Here is a 19917-nt window from a genome sequence, read left to right as displayed (position 1 = left end):
CTCCTCAGTTTCTCCATTTGCAAAACGAGGATGATGAATCCCTACTTTGCGTATTTCCTTGGGCTCTGGTGCACATTCTAGGAGACCACAGCTGTGGACATGCTCTGATGACTGCAAAGGGTAATGCTGATGCCCTTGTACAGCAGGACATGGGCTCAGGAGGGCCGGCGCTCTGGTCACAGCTCTGCTACTGACCTGCATGTTGCCTCGGGGAGTGACAAAGCTCTCTGTCTCTGCTTCCCCAACCAACTGCTGCCATGGACCCACCCATGGTGTTGGGGGAGCCATGGCACCCTCTCTGTCTGCTTCCCCCTCAGCCACACCTGCAGCTGCAGGGCTGCAATGAACCAGGGGACACAGAAGCCTGCTGTGCACCCCAAGTCTGCATAAACATGGAGAACGGTCAGTACTATGTGGGCCAGCATTTTCCACAGTCCTTGGAACAGCCTCAAGGGGAGCTTCCCATGAGCTCTGGATGTGCCCCTCTGTGCAGACTGGCTAGCAGGGAGAAAAGATGCCTGCCTGGGGCTTCTGGCCCCAACCAGAACATGACTGAATGGCACCAATATTCCATTTTGTTAAAAAATAAAAAAAACATTAAAAAAAAATTTACTAAAATTATCTCATCAAATCCAAGCTGCCAAGACATGGGAGGCCACAGGGCAAGGTGCCTGCATTGAAAGGAGAGCTCTCCGGATGGGCAATTGGGCCCGAAACTGCCGTTAGGGTCCGGAAAAATGTATGGTGCCATTTGGGAAGAAGGGGCCATCCTCCAGCGCTGCTCTGGCCCTGGGGAGATCGAAGCCCACCAAAGAACCCCAAAAGGAGGCAGGGGCGGAGGCTCGCCCAGCTCGCAGGGGGCGGCCAGACATCTCACCCGAGGGTGAGCGGTAATGAAAACACAGCAAGGAGGCTATTTATTTTGGGCAGCGATGGTTCAGTGTTCGTTTCCAGGCCTGGCACGAGGAACCCCTCTTAGGCCCAGGCCATGAAAAATGAATTTGGTGAGGGTAGTGCTGAGGCAGCTCAACGGCTTCCAGAAAAAACATAATTACACTGTGGGGGAAGGCACCACCTTCCAGGGTGAGGAGGGCCAAATACTGACCACTGGTACACAGGGACCAAAGCCAAGTGAGGAGGGGGAGCCACTCTGGATCCAGAAGAATGACAGAAAGAAGGCAGCCCCTCCTCAGCACAGGCCCACCCTCTGAACCTCTTCCAAAGTCACTGTCTTGCTTGGGCTTCACAGAAACCCCAGGGTACAGACAGAGGGAGGAGAAAGGCCTCATTTCATAGACGAAGATGCAGAAAACCTTGGTGCTGAGGCATCACCCCAGGGCCATCAGTGGGCGGTGACAGGCCCCAGGAGCATCTGAGCTATTTCCCAAGGGCTCTCCTTTGCCCCCTCGAAGCCTCCAGGGCACCTCCCTCTCCTGGCACCGGTGGCTCCACGCTCCGCTTCACCCGATGGTGTGAACACAGGAGCCCGGGGGCCTGCCTCCCTGGTCAAATCACATGCACGGAGGCGATTAGGCTTTGCTCATCTTTTGGACGCACTGCTGTATCCTCACAGCACTCTGAGTACATTTAAGAGTAGAATCCTTGGGGCGCCTGGGTGGCTCAGTCGGTTAAGCGGCCAACTAAGGCTCAGGTCATGATCTCGCGGTCTGTGAGTTTGAGTCCCGCGTCAGGCTCTGTGTTGACCGCTCAGAGCCTGGAGCCTGTTTCAGATTCTGTGTCTCCCTCTCTCTGACCCTCCCCTATTCATGCTCTGTCTCTGTCTCAAAAATAAATAAACGTTAAAAAAAAATTTTTTTTTAATAAAAAATAAAAAAAAAGAGTAGAATCCTTTCTGCTTATTTAGATTGCCTGATGCTTAATTTAGAAGGCATTCTTGTCCATGCATTTAAGTTTCTTCTTTAAAAACCACCACTGGACAGTAACGAGCTGGAAGTTACCTGCTAACTGCTCCATCTTCCATTTTCTAGATGAGGCAACTAAGGCCCAGTGACTTTCCCAAGGGCCCCATGTGGCTGAGGAATAAGCTAGCAGGGGCCCTCAGGTCCCTGCTCCAGGATCCCTACAGCTGTGTGCACCAGCTGGGAAGTGCACTGCATCGGCAGACAGCCCCCTGGGTTATGTCCGTGAAGAACCAGAGAGAGCCAGAAACAGGGAGCAGGTGGCAGCCAGTCTAGGCCAGGACCCCTCCCGTGCCAGAGCCCCTCTCTTGCACCTCCCAGAAAGGCCAGGCGGAACGGTCAGTGCAGAAAGACAGCGTCCTAAGCTGAGGACACGGGCCAGGCTCCTTGGAATGAATCATCTCTGGGCAACAGCTCTCAGGCAGAAAGTTTCTGAAGAGTCAGCACCTTGGTGACTGCACACCTGCCTCGCAGTGGTCTCAGGACAGGCCCCATTTTCCTACCCAAGCAGCGTCTGTGACCACTCTTCCCTGGCTCCGCCCAGATACACAGCGCCTTCAGGGAACAGGAGATATAGTAAGACAGCAGAATGTCCAGTCCCACCACCCGGGCTCGCCAGCAAATCTCTAGGCAAAGTCGCCTTCTTGGGAGCCTAAAAGAGCTCATCCCACAGCCCAGAAGGCTGAAAGAAAGGCGAAGAGGCATAGACCATTTGCTTGCACACCAGGAGAGAAGGGCTCAGCGCTGTTTCTTTCCTTCCACCCTGACACACAGACGTCAGAAGATGAGACCTTGCAGTTGGGAATCTCAGAGGTCATCTTTTGGCCTTGGCTCATGCTGCACCCTGCCTCTGTAATGCTTCCCCCTCATTTCTACGTGTCTACAACTTACCAGTCTCAAGGTTACCTTAAATAATCGTGATAGCGGTGACCATTATATCAACAACAAAAGCTAAAATCACTGACCACACTGAGCCAGGCACGCTAGTTCTGAGCACCGTTTTTATCAGCCCCATTTTACAGATGAGGAAACTGAGGCACAGGGAGGCTAAATAAGTTGCCCAAGGCTACAGAGCTACTAAGCAAGGGGTGTTACCTGGATTGGAACCCAGGCAGAAGGCTCCAGTAATCATGTCCTTTACCAGGGAGGCTTGGGCTCCTTCCTCCACAAAACCAGTGAGGCTACAGCCCTGAATTCCCACGGTACTTTGTGCTGTTCAGGCCCTGGATGTGTTCCGCCCCATCTCACAGCAAGGGGTGGGGGCACAGATCTCCACCAGCAGACAGGGTGCTGGAGGCCCCACCCAGCCGGGATATATTGAGCAGGGTCTCCATAAAGAAAGCAGACAGCTCTACCATGCACATCCCCCCAAATAAACCACTATTCATACCTGATGGATGCTTTGTTGAAGAAAAGTCACCAGCTCCTCATAGCAGGTCAAACTGTGCAGTGTGAGCTGAGGAGACACAGACCCCCAGGGTGAGCCGCCCAAGCCCCCACCGATGGTTCCACGTCCTGGATTATCTCCCACCACCCCAGCTTCAGCAGCTACAAAACCCACTAGGAAATGTCCCTGTAGTCAGACGGGTGACCTTGAGAGCTGGGGCGGGAAGGCACACAGGCCCAGACCCGTGTGCAACTTAAAAGGCTGACAGGGCCCAGCTGGGGTCTCAGGGGTGAATTCCGCCCTGCCAGCCACACCAGGCCTACAGAGCCCTGGAATGGAGGTGTTGCGGAGCCAAAGCAAAGGAGCCCACATTGTGCCTGCCCCCCACTGACAAGTGGGATCTGAGAAGCACCTGGGGGTGCAGGGGAGCCGGGGCGAGAGACCCACCCAGCTCTAAGCCCAGCAGGCAGTGTCCTGAGTTTGGCGGGAAGCTGCGGGTATGAGTCTCCTTTGCTTTCTCAGGCAGGATAGGAAAAAGCCATTTGTAGAGAAAACACCCACCAGGTGAGGCCCCCAGTTAGGATCCCGGGGCCACATGTGCCCAGACTCAGGTCAAATGAAGCAAACTAGGTAAAACAAAAAGTCCTCAGTGCAGAGGAGGTCCACTCGTGGAAAACGTCACTTTGTATTCTCACGTCTCTCATTTCTTTCCCTTACTAGGTCACACCAGGTCTGGCTTTATGGCCAGTGCTCTGTCCCGCACAAGCTCTTCCCCACCCTCGAACCCTCCTCCCTCTCCATACCACCCCACTGCCCTCTCGCAACAACCCCAGAGAGGATGCTGAAGAGACACAGAGGGACAGAGAGGGCTGCGGTCCGGCCAGAAGGCGTTACGTATGGCCTGCTCTTCTCTGTGACAGGGCGCCTGTTGGCCTCTTGGCCATAAAGCCAGTCCTGGCGAGAGCCCACCCCCGAGCCCCTACCTCTGCCCCCACCCCAATCCCAAGTGGAGGATCTGCTAGCCTGGGCTGCAGGAAGGGCTGGCCCATCCCCAGCTGAGGGAGGATTTACTTATATGAAAGGAGACCGTCCCCACACAAAGCCAAAGGTTGCGTGATAATTTTCCAGAAAGCCGTACTGTTTCTAAGACTCCATCTGCTTTGTATTTCCCTGCTGGACTGAAATGCTGTGTTCCTGAAGCCCTAAAAAGGAAAGGGAGATGCATGAGTCCTCTGCATGGGGAGAAGACATGCCCTTGAGCCAGGGTGAAACCACATGTGCCATTAAATGAGGACAAATAAAAAGGTGGCTCCAGAGGAAAGAACGGGACCAAGGGTTTCTCGTTTCTCCCCCACTTTGTACTCACCCACTAGGCTGGGTCCAAAGAACTCCACTAGTGGGGGTGGGAAAAGGAATGGAAAAAAGACGGCAGGAGGAGAGCTTAGGGTAACCAAACCCAAGTCCTGGCAGGAGGAAGCCTGCCTCTCACCCACAACTGACAAATAGATTTCCAGACTGAGGAATGCTGACTTGTCCTTCATTTTCAGGGCTGGGAGGAATTTCAGCCTCTGGCCTGAGGCTTCCCACCCTAACCCCACGTCCATTTACACAACGCCCTGCGTGTGCAGCCCAGGAAGGCGTGCACTAAAAGTGGGGTTTGGGGCCCACTGGGTCATTAGCCTGCTGCCTGGGCTGGGACTAGCCACTGCCCCTCTCTGGGCTCCTGTTTTCTAATCCATAAAACAGGGAGAAATTGAATTTTTGTCCCATCTGCTTTCAGCACTGCCATGCAGATCCTAAGGGCCAGGGCTAATCCGTTAACTGGGACATGAGTACCAAGGACAAGCACTCGACAGGAACAACAATAATACCCAACACTGAGATGGTACTTAGTATGTGCCAGACATTGTCCTAAGTACTTCACATTTATTATGCACTATGTATTCATGTGGGTAAATGATTAAACTGGTAATATAGTCACTTATTACATACAACTTATTTAATTCTCACAGTCACTCTACCAAATAATCATTACTATCATCCCCATTTGCCAGATGAGTAAACAGATGAAGTGCAGAGAGGTTGAGTCAATTGTCCAAAGCCACACAGCCAATAAGCAACAGGAGTTAGCTTCTGGAGCCCCTTCTCTTTAATTTTTTTTCAATTTTTTTTTTTTTTTGAGAGAGAGAGAGAGAGAGAGAGAGCGAGCATGAGAGGGAGAGGGGTAGAAGGAGAGAGGGAGACACAGAATCTGAAGCAGGCTCCAAGCTCCAAGCTATCAGCAGGGCTTGAACTCACGAACCACAAGATCTAGACTTGAGCCAAAGCCCACCACTTAACCAACTGACCCACCCAGGTGCCCGGGAGTACTCTCTCTTTAGCAGTGTGCTCTACAGACAATTCTACCCCACCAGAGTGTAATCTTTGGCCCCCAAAGGCATCCTTTTTACTAAAGCTTAGCCACAGGCCTGGGATGGAGTGATGCTCCCGCTGTGAAGGGCCAGACTGAAGAGCAGCCCATGTGGACTACATGGATGGCGTCCTCCACCTGCGGGAGGATGGAGGCAGTGGGGGTAAGTCTCTTCCTCAGTGGAACAGGGGTCCAGGTGACAAAGTGGACAGGAGCATGCTTTGGGACTAGGAGAGCGGTATGAATCAGAGGGTGACTGGTTACCGAGAGGCTGTTTGCCAAGGACACGGGGTCAGAAACACAGAGGGGAGTAGGCTGCCTAGGCCAGAGGGTTGTGTCCCCCAAAGCTCCCCAGGGAGGAAGGCGAGACAGATGCGACCCCCGGCAGAGAGGAGAATGGAGCTGCATGGAGACCCCTCCAGACCTCTCCCAAGTGTGGGGCTGCCTCTCTGGGCTCACACTGGCATGGGGCACATGACAGGCACCCAGGAGGACGCACAGACAGCCTGTTGGAAAGACAATTTCCCCAAGGACAGGAAAGCACACAGCCAGCTTGCCTGCAGCCGTGCCCCATGTGAGTGGTAGTGACAAGGCCCTGAGAAGCACTTACAGTGTGACCACGGCTCTCTGATGGCCCCCGGCCCGCCACACAATGTCCGCAATGGCCAGGGCGAGGCAGTGGGTCCTGTGAGCATTGGAAGGCTGCAGCGGCCTGAGGAGGAAAAAAGAGAACGTGTTTATGCCAGTAGGGACACAAGCCAGGGACCGCGTAGCCCTGTAGCAGATAGCCTATTCCTTCCTCTGCCACACAGAGGGCCCCAGAGCTCAGGGACTCCCAGCAGGGCCTCCTCAGATGAGGGCCAAGGGAAGAGCCCTGGGGGACGGGCCCCGGGTGGGGCTGGAGGAGGAGCAGGCTGAGGAAACAGCCCAGGGAGCAAAGGGGACCCTGGAGGCTTGGCAGGGCCCGAGGTATGTGTATGCCAGTGCGGTGTGTTCTGACAGAGCCCAGGAGGCTGAGCTGAAGGCATTCTGGAACTACCGCCACTCCGAGGAAAGGTAGCCATCCCTGGCAAAGGTCTGGTACTGCCCTGACCCAGCCTTGACCAGTCCCAATATCCAGGCCCGTGGAGACAATGGTTTGTGCAAGCAGGTGCCCTTCACTCCCACGAGCCACAGGAAAGGAGGTCATGGGTACAGAGGGGAGAGCAGCCTGCCTTGCTGGTTAGCTCTAGGGCGTGGGATGTGGGAGAGGAAGGATTCAGGGTAATCTCTGGGGCTTTCGTGAGTGCACAGTGGTGCTGTTCACTGAAATGAGGAATACAGGCAGAGAGGAGAACTGGGGGAGCAGCTGGAGGTGCCCATGGGACCCCCAGGTGAAGCTATCTGACCCATCTAAAGCCCAGGACAGCAGCTGGCACTGAGTATAAGTTTATGAACCACCAGTATGTAAGGAGTCCTCAGCACTTTGAGTGGCTAAGATTCCCCAAAGAGATGATGGGGAAGGGCAGAGGTGGTGGCTAAGGATGAAACGCCCCAGAACTCTGGCGTACCAGGGAGGCAGAGGAAGGCAGGAAGTGGCAAGGCAGTAGGGGCTCGGCTGGGAGACGGTGCTGTTACATAGTTTTAGAAGCAAATGGGCTTTGAGCAGAACAGGCAGCCAGCAATGTCAAAAATGGCAGAGAGATGTCTTATGATAAAAGGGTAACAGAGAAACCCTGTTGTGTGACACGAGCAAGAGGGAAGAACAGGCAACAGCCTGATACAGACACTTCCTTCAGTTTCACCTTCCCAGGGCTCCTGAGAGCTGTACTTCTTGCCCACCCCTGGAGTCCATGGATTTCTTCTAAACTCTTAGAAAAATTACATTCTTACAAAAGCAGCCTGTTAGGCTCTTCCTAACAAAGGTGCCTTGATGAAGACCCTGCTGGGGCTCAAAGGAAGACACAGGGCGGAGTGGGGGTGGTTTTCTATGTTTTCAGTAGCCAACTAACATCTGAGCTCCGTGCTGAGCTGCGGAGGTGGGGGGAGGAAGAAGAAACTGGAGAAATGGGAACGAGGAGACCCGGACACAGGTCACCACGGTGGGCAGCACGTGGTCACTCCCCAGTGCCTGAGACACAGAACCAGTTGTCTGCATCCAGGCTGTCAAACGACTAAAATGGGAGGTGACGTGACATAGCCCTCCCTCAGTTTCCCCTTCCATAAACTGGAGATGACAAGAGGACCTCGTTCATAGCATTGGGAACTTTAAGCAAGACGATGTGTGTAAGGTCCATAGCCCAGCACCTGGCACGTGGTCAATATTCAATAACCAATACCTATTACTGCTGTCTTTATGGAAACATCAAGTCCCCACTTTGGCCATGGTGACACGAAGGTGAACTCCTGACATCTGGTGTGAAAGTAACAAGCCACCCTCAACCCACTTGAAAAATGAAATGGCAGACTGCCTGGTACTTCTGCAGCCTCTGGAGACCCGCCAAGCTCCTCAAGGAAATGGTTACCACACCATCACCAAGCCAGGCAGCCCGAGCTGTGCAGGGAGCACTGGCCCGGGTCACCATCAGCTATGAAAACAAAGGTGAGGAAATGTTGTTCTGGGTTTCCGGAGAGGTGATGCCAAGGACTAAGGGGGGGGTCAGGAAGGCAGGGCTTGTCAGACAAAGGAGAAAGGATTGGACATTTATCTCTTTGGATTCAGAATCTATGAAAGTGGGCTTCGTCATCCCCATGGATCCTGTTTCCTGCCCTGCCCCCACCCGGGTGACCGTCATGCCCTGTCAATCACACCTCCCGAGTACCCTTGCCAATCCCCTTCCTGCCCCCGTCCAGGACCGGGACGCCCTGCTCCCCAGAGGGGTTGTTACAGCTAGTGCCCGACCAGCATTCCGCCCCATCTCACCCTTGTGGGCTCTTCCCACATCACAGGTGCGACGAGGGTACTCCCCGGTTAGAACCCTTGCCGTGGGTACGAGTTGTGCAAAATCGTCTCTGCACTGTAGACTCTGCCTAGAACATCTATGCTGGAAAACCTGCAGACAGGGAACTAAGAGGTCACCTTTCAACATTCACTGTGTTCTACACGAACTTGCTGAAGCAAGTCATGTGCTTGACCGAAAGCTTCTCAGTGTAGCCACAAATGAGATTCAACAGTCGACACATATTGAGTGCTTATCACATGCCAAGCGCGGTTAGAAACACTTCACGTGTATTATTCCATTAGTCATTAAAGCCGCCCTGTAACGGCAGTAGCATCCTTGCCCCTTTCAAATGCGAAAACTGAGGCACAGCGACTAAATGATTCATCCAAGTGAACCACACAGTCCGTAAAGTTGGAAAAATCAAAGCAGCATTGAGGGAGGAAGGAGAACTTGGGGAAGTGGAACCAACTGTCTGGAGCTCTTGCCTTAGGAATCAGCATCCCTCTGCCTTAGAGCTCAGCTCTTCAGCACCGGACAAACACTGGCTCTTCGGTCCGGCCCGTGTCTTCCTGATCTCTCTCGCAGACTGATTACAAGCCCCTCGGAACCTCTGCATCTCTACACAAAAATCCTCATTCTTTTCACTGGCTTCCTTCTGGAAACGCTTCTAGTCTCTGCATCCTTCCCTGAGTCTTCTCTAGCTTGCTCTCTTGAGACACATCTTTCTAGAGAACGAAGTGGAAGAGTGCAGTGGTCGGGCCCAGGTGTGGTTCCAGGTTTGGTTCACAGGCCTCGGGGAAGCCCCTCGCCCTCGCTGACCTTCGCCTTCCCGCATAGAGGCAGACCCCGAGCCAGACGCCCCCAAGCATCATCCCAGCATTGCCATCTCTGCCATTTAACCAGCCACAGGGTAGACGGGGCTGTCCGTGCCGAGGACGAGAGGAAGGAGGCGCTGTGGTGAGTTGCCCCGACTCCAGCTTCACCCAGTTAACTCCCGGCTTTCACCTGCAAAACCTCAATGACAGGGGTGGCCCTGTGTTGTCTTCATCAGTCAGATACACGTTCATCAAACTCCTACCATGAATGTAGCATCCAGCCAGGCTCCTCAAGCAAGAACAGTTTCTTTAAGCACCTACTTCCTCACAGAAGTACAGACTGAAGATACGTGTCGATGGATGGTGGAGGGCGTAGCAGAGTAATACATCCTACATAGTTGCTTAAACTACTTAAGTCCTTCAGATTAAAGAGATGTTTTGATCCTAATTATCTCGAGATAGCCTACAGCATCTACAGATAATCCAGAGGAAGGCCTGGGAACGACTGCAGGCTTTCCCTCTGAGGGTCAAAAGCTGCTGCAGGGGAGGGGAACAAGGCTGGTCTGGGGACCAGCTGACCTGGGGTCCAGGCCTGGCTCTCCCCCTAGTGTCCAGCCAGACTGGCCCTGGGCAAGTGCCCCTCCTTCTCTGGGCCTTGAATTTCACAATTCCAAAGGGGAGGAGGTGTGGGGCCGTCAATCTTGTCTGTGGCTCTCTCTAGGCCTGCAGGGGAGTGGGGCTCATGGTCTTCCCACGGCCAGCCACAGGCACAGCCCTCCTCAAGTGGAAAAACACGGAGTCCTGTCACCGGGCGCTGTCCTTCCCGATTGAGGAGAGGCCAGCTGCCGGCCTGATGGAATAGGTCCTAATGAAGCCAGACAGTCCTGCAGAAAAAAACACCATCCCTGCCAAGAGGCCTTTATTTCAGCATGACTTCCCTGGAGGGCGCAGTCACATCCTCCACGCTGCTTTCACAGAACCATTACCCCCATCAGCTGTGAGTGTGGGCGGAGGGTGCGAGGAGGGCCCCGAGTGGGGCAGCTGCAGACACCGCCTCGCCTCGCTGTGGCGAGCCAGGCCACCGTGCTGCTCCTGAAGAGAACAGAGCAGGTCGCCTGCATTGTTTTTGTTTTTTTTCAGTTGGGTCATTTCTGAAATCCTGGAATTTCAGAGTCAAAAGGAAGTATTGAAGCCTCAAACCCAACTCAGCACACACGGCCCATGCAGCAACACCAGTGACCCAACCCATCCATATTAAAATTGTATGAATTGGGGCGCCTGGGTGGCTCAGTCGGTTGGGCGTCCGACTTCGGCTCAGGTCATGATCTCTCAGTCTGTGAGTTCGAGCCCCGCGTCGGGCTCTGTGCTGGCAGCTCAGAGCCTGGAGCCTGTTTCAGATTCTGTGTCTCCCTCTCTCTGACCCTCCCCCGTTCATGCTCTGTCTCTCTCTGTCTCAAAAATAAATAAACGTTAAAAAAAAAAATAAAATTGTATGAATAAATCAATGAGACTGGAGGAGCCGGGGACTAAGGTTGCTGCAGGGACTTCACCCGTTGCTCACGTGAGGCAGTGAGTCCCCTAGGTGTTTCTGTATTACTCTTTGTACTCTTCTGTACTGAGTTTTTCCAAATTAGGGGAAAAGGGGAGGGTCTTCCCAGAAGCCCTTTGTAAAACACAGAGCTGCACCTTGGTCACTGAGAATCTGTCTGGGAGTCCAGCATTCAAGTGTTTCAAACTCATGACATCAGCCTCCTGGTGCCAGCCACTCCTGACCTCTCTGGCTCTCCCACTGCTCCGCGTCTCTTCTGGGGCACAGCAGCATGGGATGGCAGACAGGGCTCGGCCACAGATACCAGGGGTGACCCTGGGCCAGCATCTTCCCTCTCTGAGCCTCAGTTTCCCCATATGGTCCCACCTTCTTGCACAGCCTTTGATGATTTACAAAGGACTTCATTTGTGTTTCCTTGTTGAGTCAAAGTTAGGCAAGACAGAGATTCACCAATGAGAAGGTGAGGCCCTGCAGTCCACGTCTCTGGACCCAGCCTAGCATGCCCCACCCTGGAAGGGGCTAAGGAGCACAGAGCCAGGCACCCCTTCCAGCCTCAGCACGGGCACCTACAGGATGCACCGAGACCCAGGCGGCAAGGACAACTCTGGGTGGCCTCTGACCTGCAGGGCCTCACCATCACAAAGCAGCAACCCCAACTCTGCTCTCACTTCTCTCCTCTGCTGCCGGCCCTGGGCACCAGCCCCTTGCTCCTCCGGCCTTTGCTTGACCCAAGTCCTAGCTTGAACCAGAAGAACTCTCCCCTTCCACCCCCAATCACCTTCCAGGCCCTGAGGCAGTCTCTCACCTCAAAACCCCATAGCAGGGGAAGGGGGAGAAGAAAGCACAGGACTGTGTGTGTGTGTGTGTGTGTGTGTGTGTGTGTGTGTGTGTAGACATCTGGTGCCCCTCGCCAATAGCCCGACACCACTGGACCTCCCCCATCTTGTCCCCCTCTGAACTACTTCTGCCTGAGCCCCTGAAAGAGCTCTGATAGATGGACACAGATAGCCAGCCCACTGCACTCCACCTGTGTGGAGATCAGCCCTAGTTGCAGTGCCCGGGGAAGCAGGGATTGGGAGTGGGGAGGGGAGGGACTTACCAGGAGCACCCATAGCTGGGAGGCTCCAAAGAAAACTGAGGTCACTCTTCCGCAGCATGAATCCTTCCATGCTTCTTGGAGGAGGGGGCCCTGGCCAGCAGGCTGAGCTCTGTGGATACTCAACACAGGCCTCTTCTGGTCCATCCAGGCAGACAGAGTGGGGCTCCTTCCCACCTGGAATCCCCCCACACACACACCCCAGCCACTCCTCCTTTCCCCTTCTCCCTCTGCCTACCCACCACTGCCCCCAGGACCCAGCTCAGCCCCACTAGCCTGGCTGCCAAGGGCCTTCAATCTAGGCTGGCCCCAACTCCTCTTGCAGGGTCCCAGCCAACAGGGAGCCCATGGAAGCCAAGGCTGCACTCCCTCCCCTGCCTCCCAGCAAGGCCTTGGTGGAACTCTCCATCTAGTCGGTGCTTAAACAGAGGTCTGTCAGTATAAACTTGGGCCTGAGTCCCCGTTTGGCTGGTGTCTGACTGGCAGATGGCGGGACATGGAAGAAAACCTCGCTTATACAGCTGGCCCGGTTTTCTTTCCACCCAGAGCCCAACTTGCACCCACAACCAGGTTGGCTTTTTGCTTTCCAAGCCCTGGCTGCACTCCCTGGTGTGGAGAGCAAAGCGTTCCCTGGAGAATGCACCTGTGGATCCAGAGGCTCGCGTACTCCCTTAGTGGTGGGTGGGGTGGGTGACAAGGAACGAAGCCTGCCTTGTGCCCTGGGCAGGAACAGCCCTGCCTGGAACCAATTTAAACATCCCATCCTGATCACTGGGAAGCAATCCCCAATGTCCCCCAAGTACAAAGTCCAAGTTCAAAAGCAGCTCTGAATGAGAAGGGGGCCAAAATGAGTTATGAGACATCTCCCATGAGGGCCAAGGCCAACACTGGGCCCAAGCGGATGGTAAGCCTCCAAGGCCCCTCTGGCAGCATGTCCCTGACCACCATCCCCGGTCTCACCCTACCCCTCCGAACTCTGCCCCGGCCACCCCAGGCAAGTCTTGGCTCCTGGCCCTGCTCTCCCTGCCCTCAGGCCTCTGCACATGTTGTTCTCCTTACCGGAACACCATTCCCCTCCCCTCCCTGTTAGTCTGGATAACTCATGCATTTGTCCATGTGTTCATTCAACAAAAATTCTGAGGGCCTCTTCTGTGGACTAGGCCCTGGGCTGGATGCCAGAGACAGGCTGTGAACCAGGCAGCCCAGGAAGGCCCCTGTTCTCATGGGGTTTGTGTTCCCAGGGGCTGGGGGATGGGGGGGAGCAGACAATGGACAGGTAATGATGTCCATGAACAAGGGTGCCATTTGGTGGGGAAGCCTTGGAGCAGGCCTGGGTTTATCTCAACCAGGGAGATCTGGGAAGGCCTCCCTGAAGTCATGGCCTCTGTGTGGTGAGGAGCCCAGAACCAAGTACGAGGGGTTTGCTGGGAAGGGGGAAACTGAGGGAGAATAAGCATGTGCGAGGATGTGTGTCAAGCCAACTGGGAGTCCTGATTACCTCCAGACCTTGGTGAGACTCAAATGTCACTCCTCCAACAAGCCTGCCCCACCCTCTTCATGTCTGGGTGAACCCCAAGCTTCCTGCACATCCCCTGTAGGCCTCCTATCTGCCTGGCTCTCATGGTCAGTCAAAGGTGCCATGAAGGCAAGGCCACAGCTGTCCTGTTGAGCCGTGTATTCCCTCCAAGCACCTGCCAAGTCCTCCCTGCATGCTTCTTCTGAATGCAAGGAAGGAAGGTAGGTAGGCAGGTGGGGACATGTACACTCAGGGACAGTCCCCGCACCCTTTGAGGGCAGCTCCCTCATTTAGCAAATTCCACTTAGTCGGGAACATTCCAGAATATCAAGCACTGTGCTGCCTCTCTGGGAGAGTCAGCAGCAGGGTCTCTGTCCACACTGTGGGCAGCACTTTGCTGGCTGGCCTTCCAGAGCACACAATGGGGAATGGCCGTGCACAGACAGGAGCAGCTATGTGTGGACTGGTCGGGGTATGGAGAATAAGGTGAGATCCTGCTGTGGAAATGTTATATCACTCTGCTTCTGGTTACAGTTCTGCTATGCTGAGAATTAACATCTTTTAGCTTAAGATAAAACACCTTGATGATTACTTGGTAATCAGACAAATTATATTACTGGACACATTCTAAAATGCCAAGCATGCAAAGCTGCCTTCCCTTGGACCCTGTCTAAGGCAAAATCCTCTAAGCTGGTAAAAGATGTTTCATTTGTCCCGAGCTTGGCAGGATGTCTGGGGAGCCAGCGTATCTCCCAGGAAGCTGAACATGGGTGAATGGGGAATGAGTTGCTGTCTTTATAACACCTAAGCTTTAAAAAAAAAAAAAAAAAAAGACACTGAAATACGTACATCAAAGAACAAGCCCCTTTAATTAAAATTCGGGAACTGGCAAAACTAAGCTGTGATTTTAGAATTTGTTTAATCTCAACTTTTGGGAAGAGAATGGGGGTATCTACTAGGCAGGACTCTTCTGGGGTGCTGGAAGTAATTTTCTTTTGTGATCTGCATGAGAGGTTCATGAGTGTGGGATTTTGCAATAATTCATTGAGCAGAACACGTCTGAGCTGTGCACGTTTTTGACATGTGCACTTTACTGCATGCATGTTATATTTCAACTAAAAGAAGAAAGAGACGCACCAGTTCTGTAGGTCTGAGAGGAACTCAGAACAAGCTAGTAACTGGGCACACAGAGAGACCAAAGTAAGACGACGGTCTCCTCGAATCGGCCATCTAGCCCCAGCCCTGGCCAGCACCTTGCCAATCCCTCCATCTTAGCCCTGACCACGCTATAGAATGAGGGTTTTCTATCCATCCATCCCTCACAGAGCATTCTGGAGCATAGAGAGTGCATCTATTCCTGTCTGTATCACTTGTGCCTGCACAGAGATGTTCCAGAAAAGTCTGTTGAGTGAGAGAGAAAATGAGAATGAGGGGGGGTCCATGTGCAAACACTTAAAAGCGTGAGGTGGAAAACAAATGGCCAGAGGGAGTGGAAGCAATGTGCCGCGGGGCTGGCTGGAATGTGTGGTAATGGCTGTTGGCAGAGGTGAGGTAACATGGGGTAACATGAGGTAACTGAGACCTGGGCTCAGTCAAGGAAGGGGTCAGCGGGTCGATGTGGGTGTGGATGGGAGCTGGGCAGCTACCGCGCTCAACTGCTGAGGAGGGGGGTGGCCTTAGTTTCGATGCCATTCCAGCAGCTGCTTCCCACGTGGAATGGGACTTAACGACCCTCCCTTCTTTTAGAGGCAAATGCACACAGGTCATTTCAACTGGTCAGCACTGGACCTGCTAGCCGGTCGCCATTTCCCTTTTCAGAAGACGGGAAATATCAGGGAACACACATGCTTCCTTGCTTGTTTTTTCTGGACACTGAGGAGAGGCCTTGGGAAAAGAAGATATTGCTATTATGAGCACTGACTTACCGAACGCAGTCAGCTTTGCTATCTCCTTCAAACAGGAGTTTTTGTAGGACACAGCCTTGGACAGCTGCCAGAACCCCACAGGGACCCCCCTGCAAAGAAGGACACACATTAGTACCAGTGAGGACTGACCAGGGCAAACCTGGCTGTTCCTCCAGAACCAGCCTGCTCCCACCAGTTCCTGCCTCTCCAACACGGGCCTTTGATGTGCTGAGTACTTCTGCAAAGCACTGAGCCTAGTCACAGAGAGGGGGTGACAAAGGCCACGGTGCCCAGCACTGGAAGAAGAGCAAGTCTGCAATGTCTCATGGGAAGAAAACAGGCCTTCACTACCAGTCAGGTGTAAAACCAGGTTCATCACCATAGGTTCCCAGTCATCCAGAGAAATGCTTCCATGTCCACAGGCTGAGGGTGTCAACAGTTTACTCAGCTTCGAGGCCTATCCTAAAGGCCTCCCCCTCCAGGAAGTCTCCCCTGATCACCTCAGTACCCCCTGCAGCAGCCTCTGCTTATGTGAGCAATCTTTTGCCCAGGTGTGGCCTGCCTCAGCACCCATTATGTGTGTCTCTATTGCCCCCCCACCCCACGTTAGAGGAAGAAGGCTCCCTGAGGGGTTCATTTCTATAGGCATCAACAAGGACAAGGAATATCAGAGTAGCAGATGTGGGTGCCCTTGAGCTGGGGGTGCAAAATGAGCTGAGCTTGGCCACACTAGGGACAAAGGCTAATGGTCTTGGGGTTCTTCCTCGGGCAGTGTGGGGCAGGGGAGCTTCCTGGGATTTGAGAAATGGAACCTCATTGGGCTGCTGGATTTAGAGTATCTTCTGGCCCTTAAAGTGTGTAACTTGGGAAATGTGTACACACCGTGTCCAAATCCTGCTCCCGTCTACCTACACTTCCCTGTCTTGAAAACACCTCCTCACACACTTCTTCTCGAAGCCTCTCCTTTATTCAGGCTGCCTCCTGCCTCAAGTGTCCTCTCTCCAGCCCTGCTTGCAAAACCATTTCCCAATACTCTGCCTGTGGACCCATTCTGATGCCCCCAACAAACACAGAGCCTCCTTCTGCTCCTCTCAGAGAAGATTCTGGACACTGAGGAGAAGTCTTCATAGAGTAAGGGTCACACTCCCCAGCTCTTGTTCTGCCAGCCACACATGAAATTCCAGCACTGGGTGACAACCTGGCAAACACAGGGCTAGTTGGCACTGAAGAGCTCAGGAAATGCTCGCAGGACTTACCAAACTGGGGGACATCCTGCCCCTGTCTGTGATGGGCCCACAGAAATGTCCCTAGGAAACTTAAAAGCAACCTGCCTTGTTCTGCACGATGCCGTATTTTAACGAGGCTTTGTCATTAAAGGAAAAACTCTGAAGTTTCCATTCCTCATTGAAACAGCAAAAACTGGAACCAAACAGAAGGGCCTTTATGTCCTGTCAAAAGAAGAGAGAGTTTCGTCAGTTGTCTTAAAAGCAAACAATAACACACTGCGCGGTCTACGGATTCCCACAGGAGCTGGTCTTGCATTCTAGCAGGGCATCCCGTTTTCCAGCAGGGTTATTTATTTTCTTTTTCTTTTGCAAACTCATTATTATCTGAGAAAAGAGAAAAGTCGATCCTGAGGGTCTCATCTCTGGAAAGTCCATAAACCAAACCAGCCTGTGCTGACCTGGGCCCAAGTCTTGGTAGGTTCTTTAGGGGAAACTGAAACAGAAACTTTTAGTTTTAGAAGGGATCTTGGAGGTTCTTGGCTGTACATGGTAACCACCTGTGGAGTGTTTAACCATCCTGATGCTCAGGCCACAGGCCAGGCCAACTAAATCAGAACGCTTGGGTGTCAGACTCCAGTATCTATGATTTTAAATGCTCTCCAGACAATTCCAATGTGCAGCTACATTTGAGAACTGGTGCTGACAGACAGGCTTAGCAAACTACGTCCCACAGGCCAAACTTGGCCCCACACATGTTCTGTGGATAAAGTTTTATTGAAATACAGTAACACCCATTTGCTTACATATGTTGGCATTTGCTTCTATGCTGGCTTTTACGTTACGATGGCAGAGTTGAGTGGTTGTGACAGAGAGCCAAAAATAAACGATCTGGCCCTTTTTGGAAACAGTTTGCCAGCCCCTGCTCTTATACTCTTACTACAGGGAAGAATCTCCTCTACAACATCACCCACAAGTGGTCCCCCATGAACTCAGCATGAATTCCAACAACCCAGGGAGGGGTTCCCACCCCCTCCCAAGGCAGCCCCTCCATTTTTCCACAGCTCTGTCTTCCCCAACTTCTAGATGACACTGATCTCACAGTTCATCTCCCATAAACCAAAGCCCCACCCTCCAGAGCCCCCGAAAGTGCCAACCCCTCCACCTGACCAGCCCTGGAAGGCAGAGCCTCTCCCTGGATACCCCCTCCTTATGCCAGCTCCCTCCTCTCTCTCCACCATGGTTTTACACCCAAGGTCTCTGAAGGGCCAACTCATGGGTTCTGTTGCCACCTCTCCAGGTCAGATCTTTCTTATAGATTCAGATTATTTCCTTCTAGAATCGGTTCTCTTTTGCTTTTCATTAAGAAAATCTCAGCGACAGAAGCATTTGTCAACATGTCGGCCCATCAACATGGGCTGGCGGCACACAGGAGAGAAGCCTGGGCAAATTCATCTATCAGGGTTTGCTTTTCCTTCTTGTGCCAACAACAATCATCCGTGTATTTGAACTGAGTTTTTTGAGAGCCTAGAAACTATAGGGACTTGAGTTTTCTGACTGAAGCCCATGTCTGTTCTCTTAATCACAGAACGACAGCCCCCAGCTAGGCACAGCATGGTCACCAGGTCACAGAGTTAACAGCCTGGAAACCTGGGTGCTATGGATGCCATGTGTCCTGAGCCCTCCTTTTCTCTGGGTGGGCCTTAGTTTTTCCAGCTGCTTTTGGAGATGCTACTGCTGGGTGGTCTGAAGTTAGGGGCCTCTAGGGCCCTTCCCAAAATAGGAGTGTTGTGTTCACAGCAAACAATCACAGCCTCATGGCTACAGATAGCCAGAGCACTTTTCCCAGGCTTGGGGCCATGTAAAAGTGTCCGACCCCCCAACACACACACCCATGCCCTCCATGGTTTGAAAGAAGGAAAGAAAAGGGAAGAGAGGAAGGGGAAGGGGAAAAAAAAAAAACCTCTAGAAAAATCTTTGACTTTTTTATCTGTGTGCTGAGTAAATAGGGGGTCAGCTGTGTCCCCAGACATTTTAGCTTTTCCTCCTGGATCCTGGCTGAAAAGCCAGTGGGATAGTGTAAGAGCAGCATTCCATCCCACAGGAACCACTGGCCAAGGGGAGGGGTAAGGCCACCTGGCAGCTGAGATGGTGAGGAATCCAGGGCATCCCTGCAGAGGAGGCCGATAAGGCCAGGAACCTGCCCCTTAAGTCCTCTCAAGTCCCTCCAGGAGGCCACTGGTGTGAACCCAGTGGTGCTGAGGAATTGTTAAAACCCTCCTGTCCTTCCCTCACTGCAAGCCCAGCCTAAGCCCAGCATGGGGGACGAGCGCTAAAACAGAGCCGCTCTAATGAGGACAATTCTCCCAGTGCCGTCACAAGTCTGGAGTGGCCCACTGCAGATGTGCAGAAGCGGCTCCGGGCCAAAAGAAGCACGAGACCCTGGAATGTTTGAGTGGGAGGAGGCTGTACCCACACTTCTTCCTGGAGAAGACCACACCCCCATTTTCCTGACTCTCAGTTCAGGTTCTTCTATACCACGCCCGAATTTCCACTTGAACAACGACTGAGACATAAGATGGTTGGGGTCAGGGGGATCATAACCACCTCACCCACACCAGTTCACATCAAAACAGCTTCAATTCACACCACACCAATTCACACCAATTCAAATCAAGACGTATGAACGCGCACTTTCAAGTTGACAACGCACCTTGGCCACTGAGAGGTCGATTGGCTTTGATACTATCTGCAGCTTGAGCATGGATGGGACTGGAGACAGGATGACTTCTTCCCTTACCAATTCATCCTCCACATCCTCTGAAAGAAAACCAGGGCATGTGAGCTCCTTGTTATGACCCACGGGGAACAGAATCAGAAATAACACCGCATGGATGAGTTTGAAGGAAGGGAGGGCTTCCCCACCCTCCACCTGCCTCTCCCCCTTGGGGTTCCCAGGCCTTCACAAGAAGGAAAAAAGACAGAGTAAGGGCCCTGGTTCCTTGTCGCAGTCCCATGCTGGTCCATGGCACAAGGATGCCGGCGGGCACAAGGTGGTTACCGGTCCACTAGAAAGCTCTGCCTGTGGACACGCAGTGAGACAGGAGCCTGGGGCCGAAGCCATGGAGTCAGGCCCAGAAGAGCCTCACTCAGACACATTTCTTACAAAAGGTAGGC

General features: G+C 53.1%; 1 protein-coding gene across 1 annotated transcript in view; it reads right to left on the bottom strand.

Annotated features, from left to right (window-relative positions):
• MINDY4 (MINDY lysine 48 deubiquitinase 4) overlaps window positions 1–19917 on the bottom strand; it is a 109206-nt gene that overhangs the window by 34686 nt on the left and 54603 nt on the right. Inside the window, exons 7-12 of the mRNA XM_042969335.1 lie at window positions 19454–19560; window positions 16849–16965; window positions 15539–15627; window positions 6327–6428; window positions 4445–4508; window positions 3310–3375 (exon numbers count right to left, since the gene is read on the bottom strand). Of these exons, the coding sequence (XP_042825269.1) occupies window positions 3310–3375; window positions 4445–4508; window positions 6327–6428; window positions 15539–15627; window positions 16849–16965; window positions 19454–19560 (545 nt within the window). The remainder of the gene's footprint in view (window positions 1–3309; window positions 3376–4444; window positions 4509–6326; window positions 6429–15538; window positions 15628–16848; window positions 16966–19453; window positions 19561–19917) is intronic.

Source organism: Panthera tigris, chromosome A2 (assembly GCF_018350195.1).
Source record: "Panthera tigris isolate Pti1 chromosome A2, P.tigris_Pti1_mat1.1, whole genome shotgun sequence".
NCBI lineage: Eukaryota > Metazoa > Chordata > Mammalia > Carnivora > Felidae > Panthera > Panthera tigris.
Note: the sequence above shows the minus strand (reverse complement) of the source record. Positions and strands in the feature narration are given on the sequence as shown.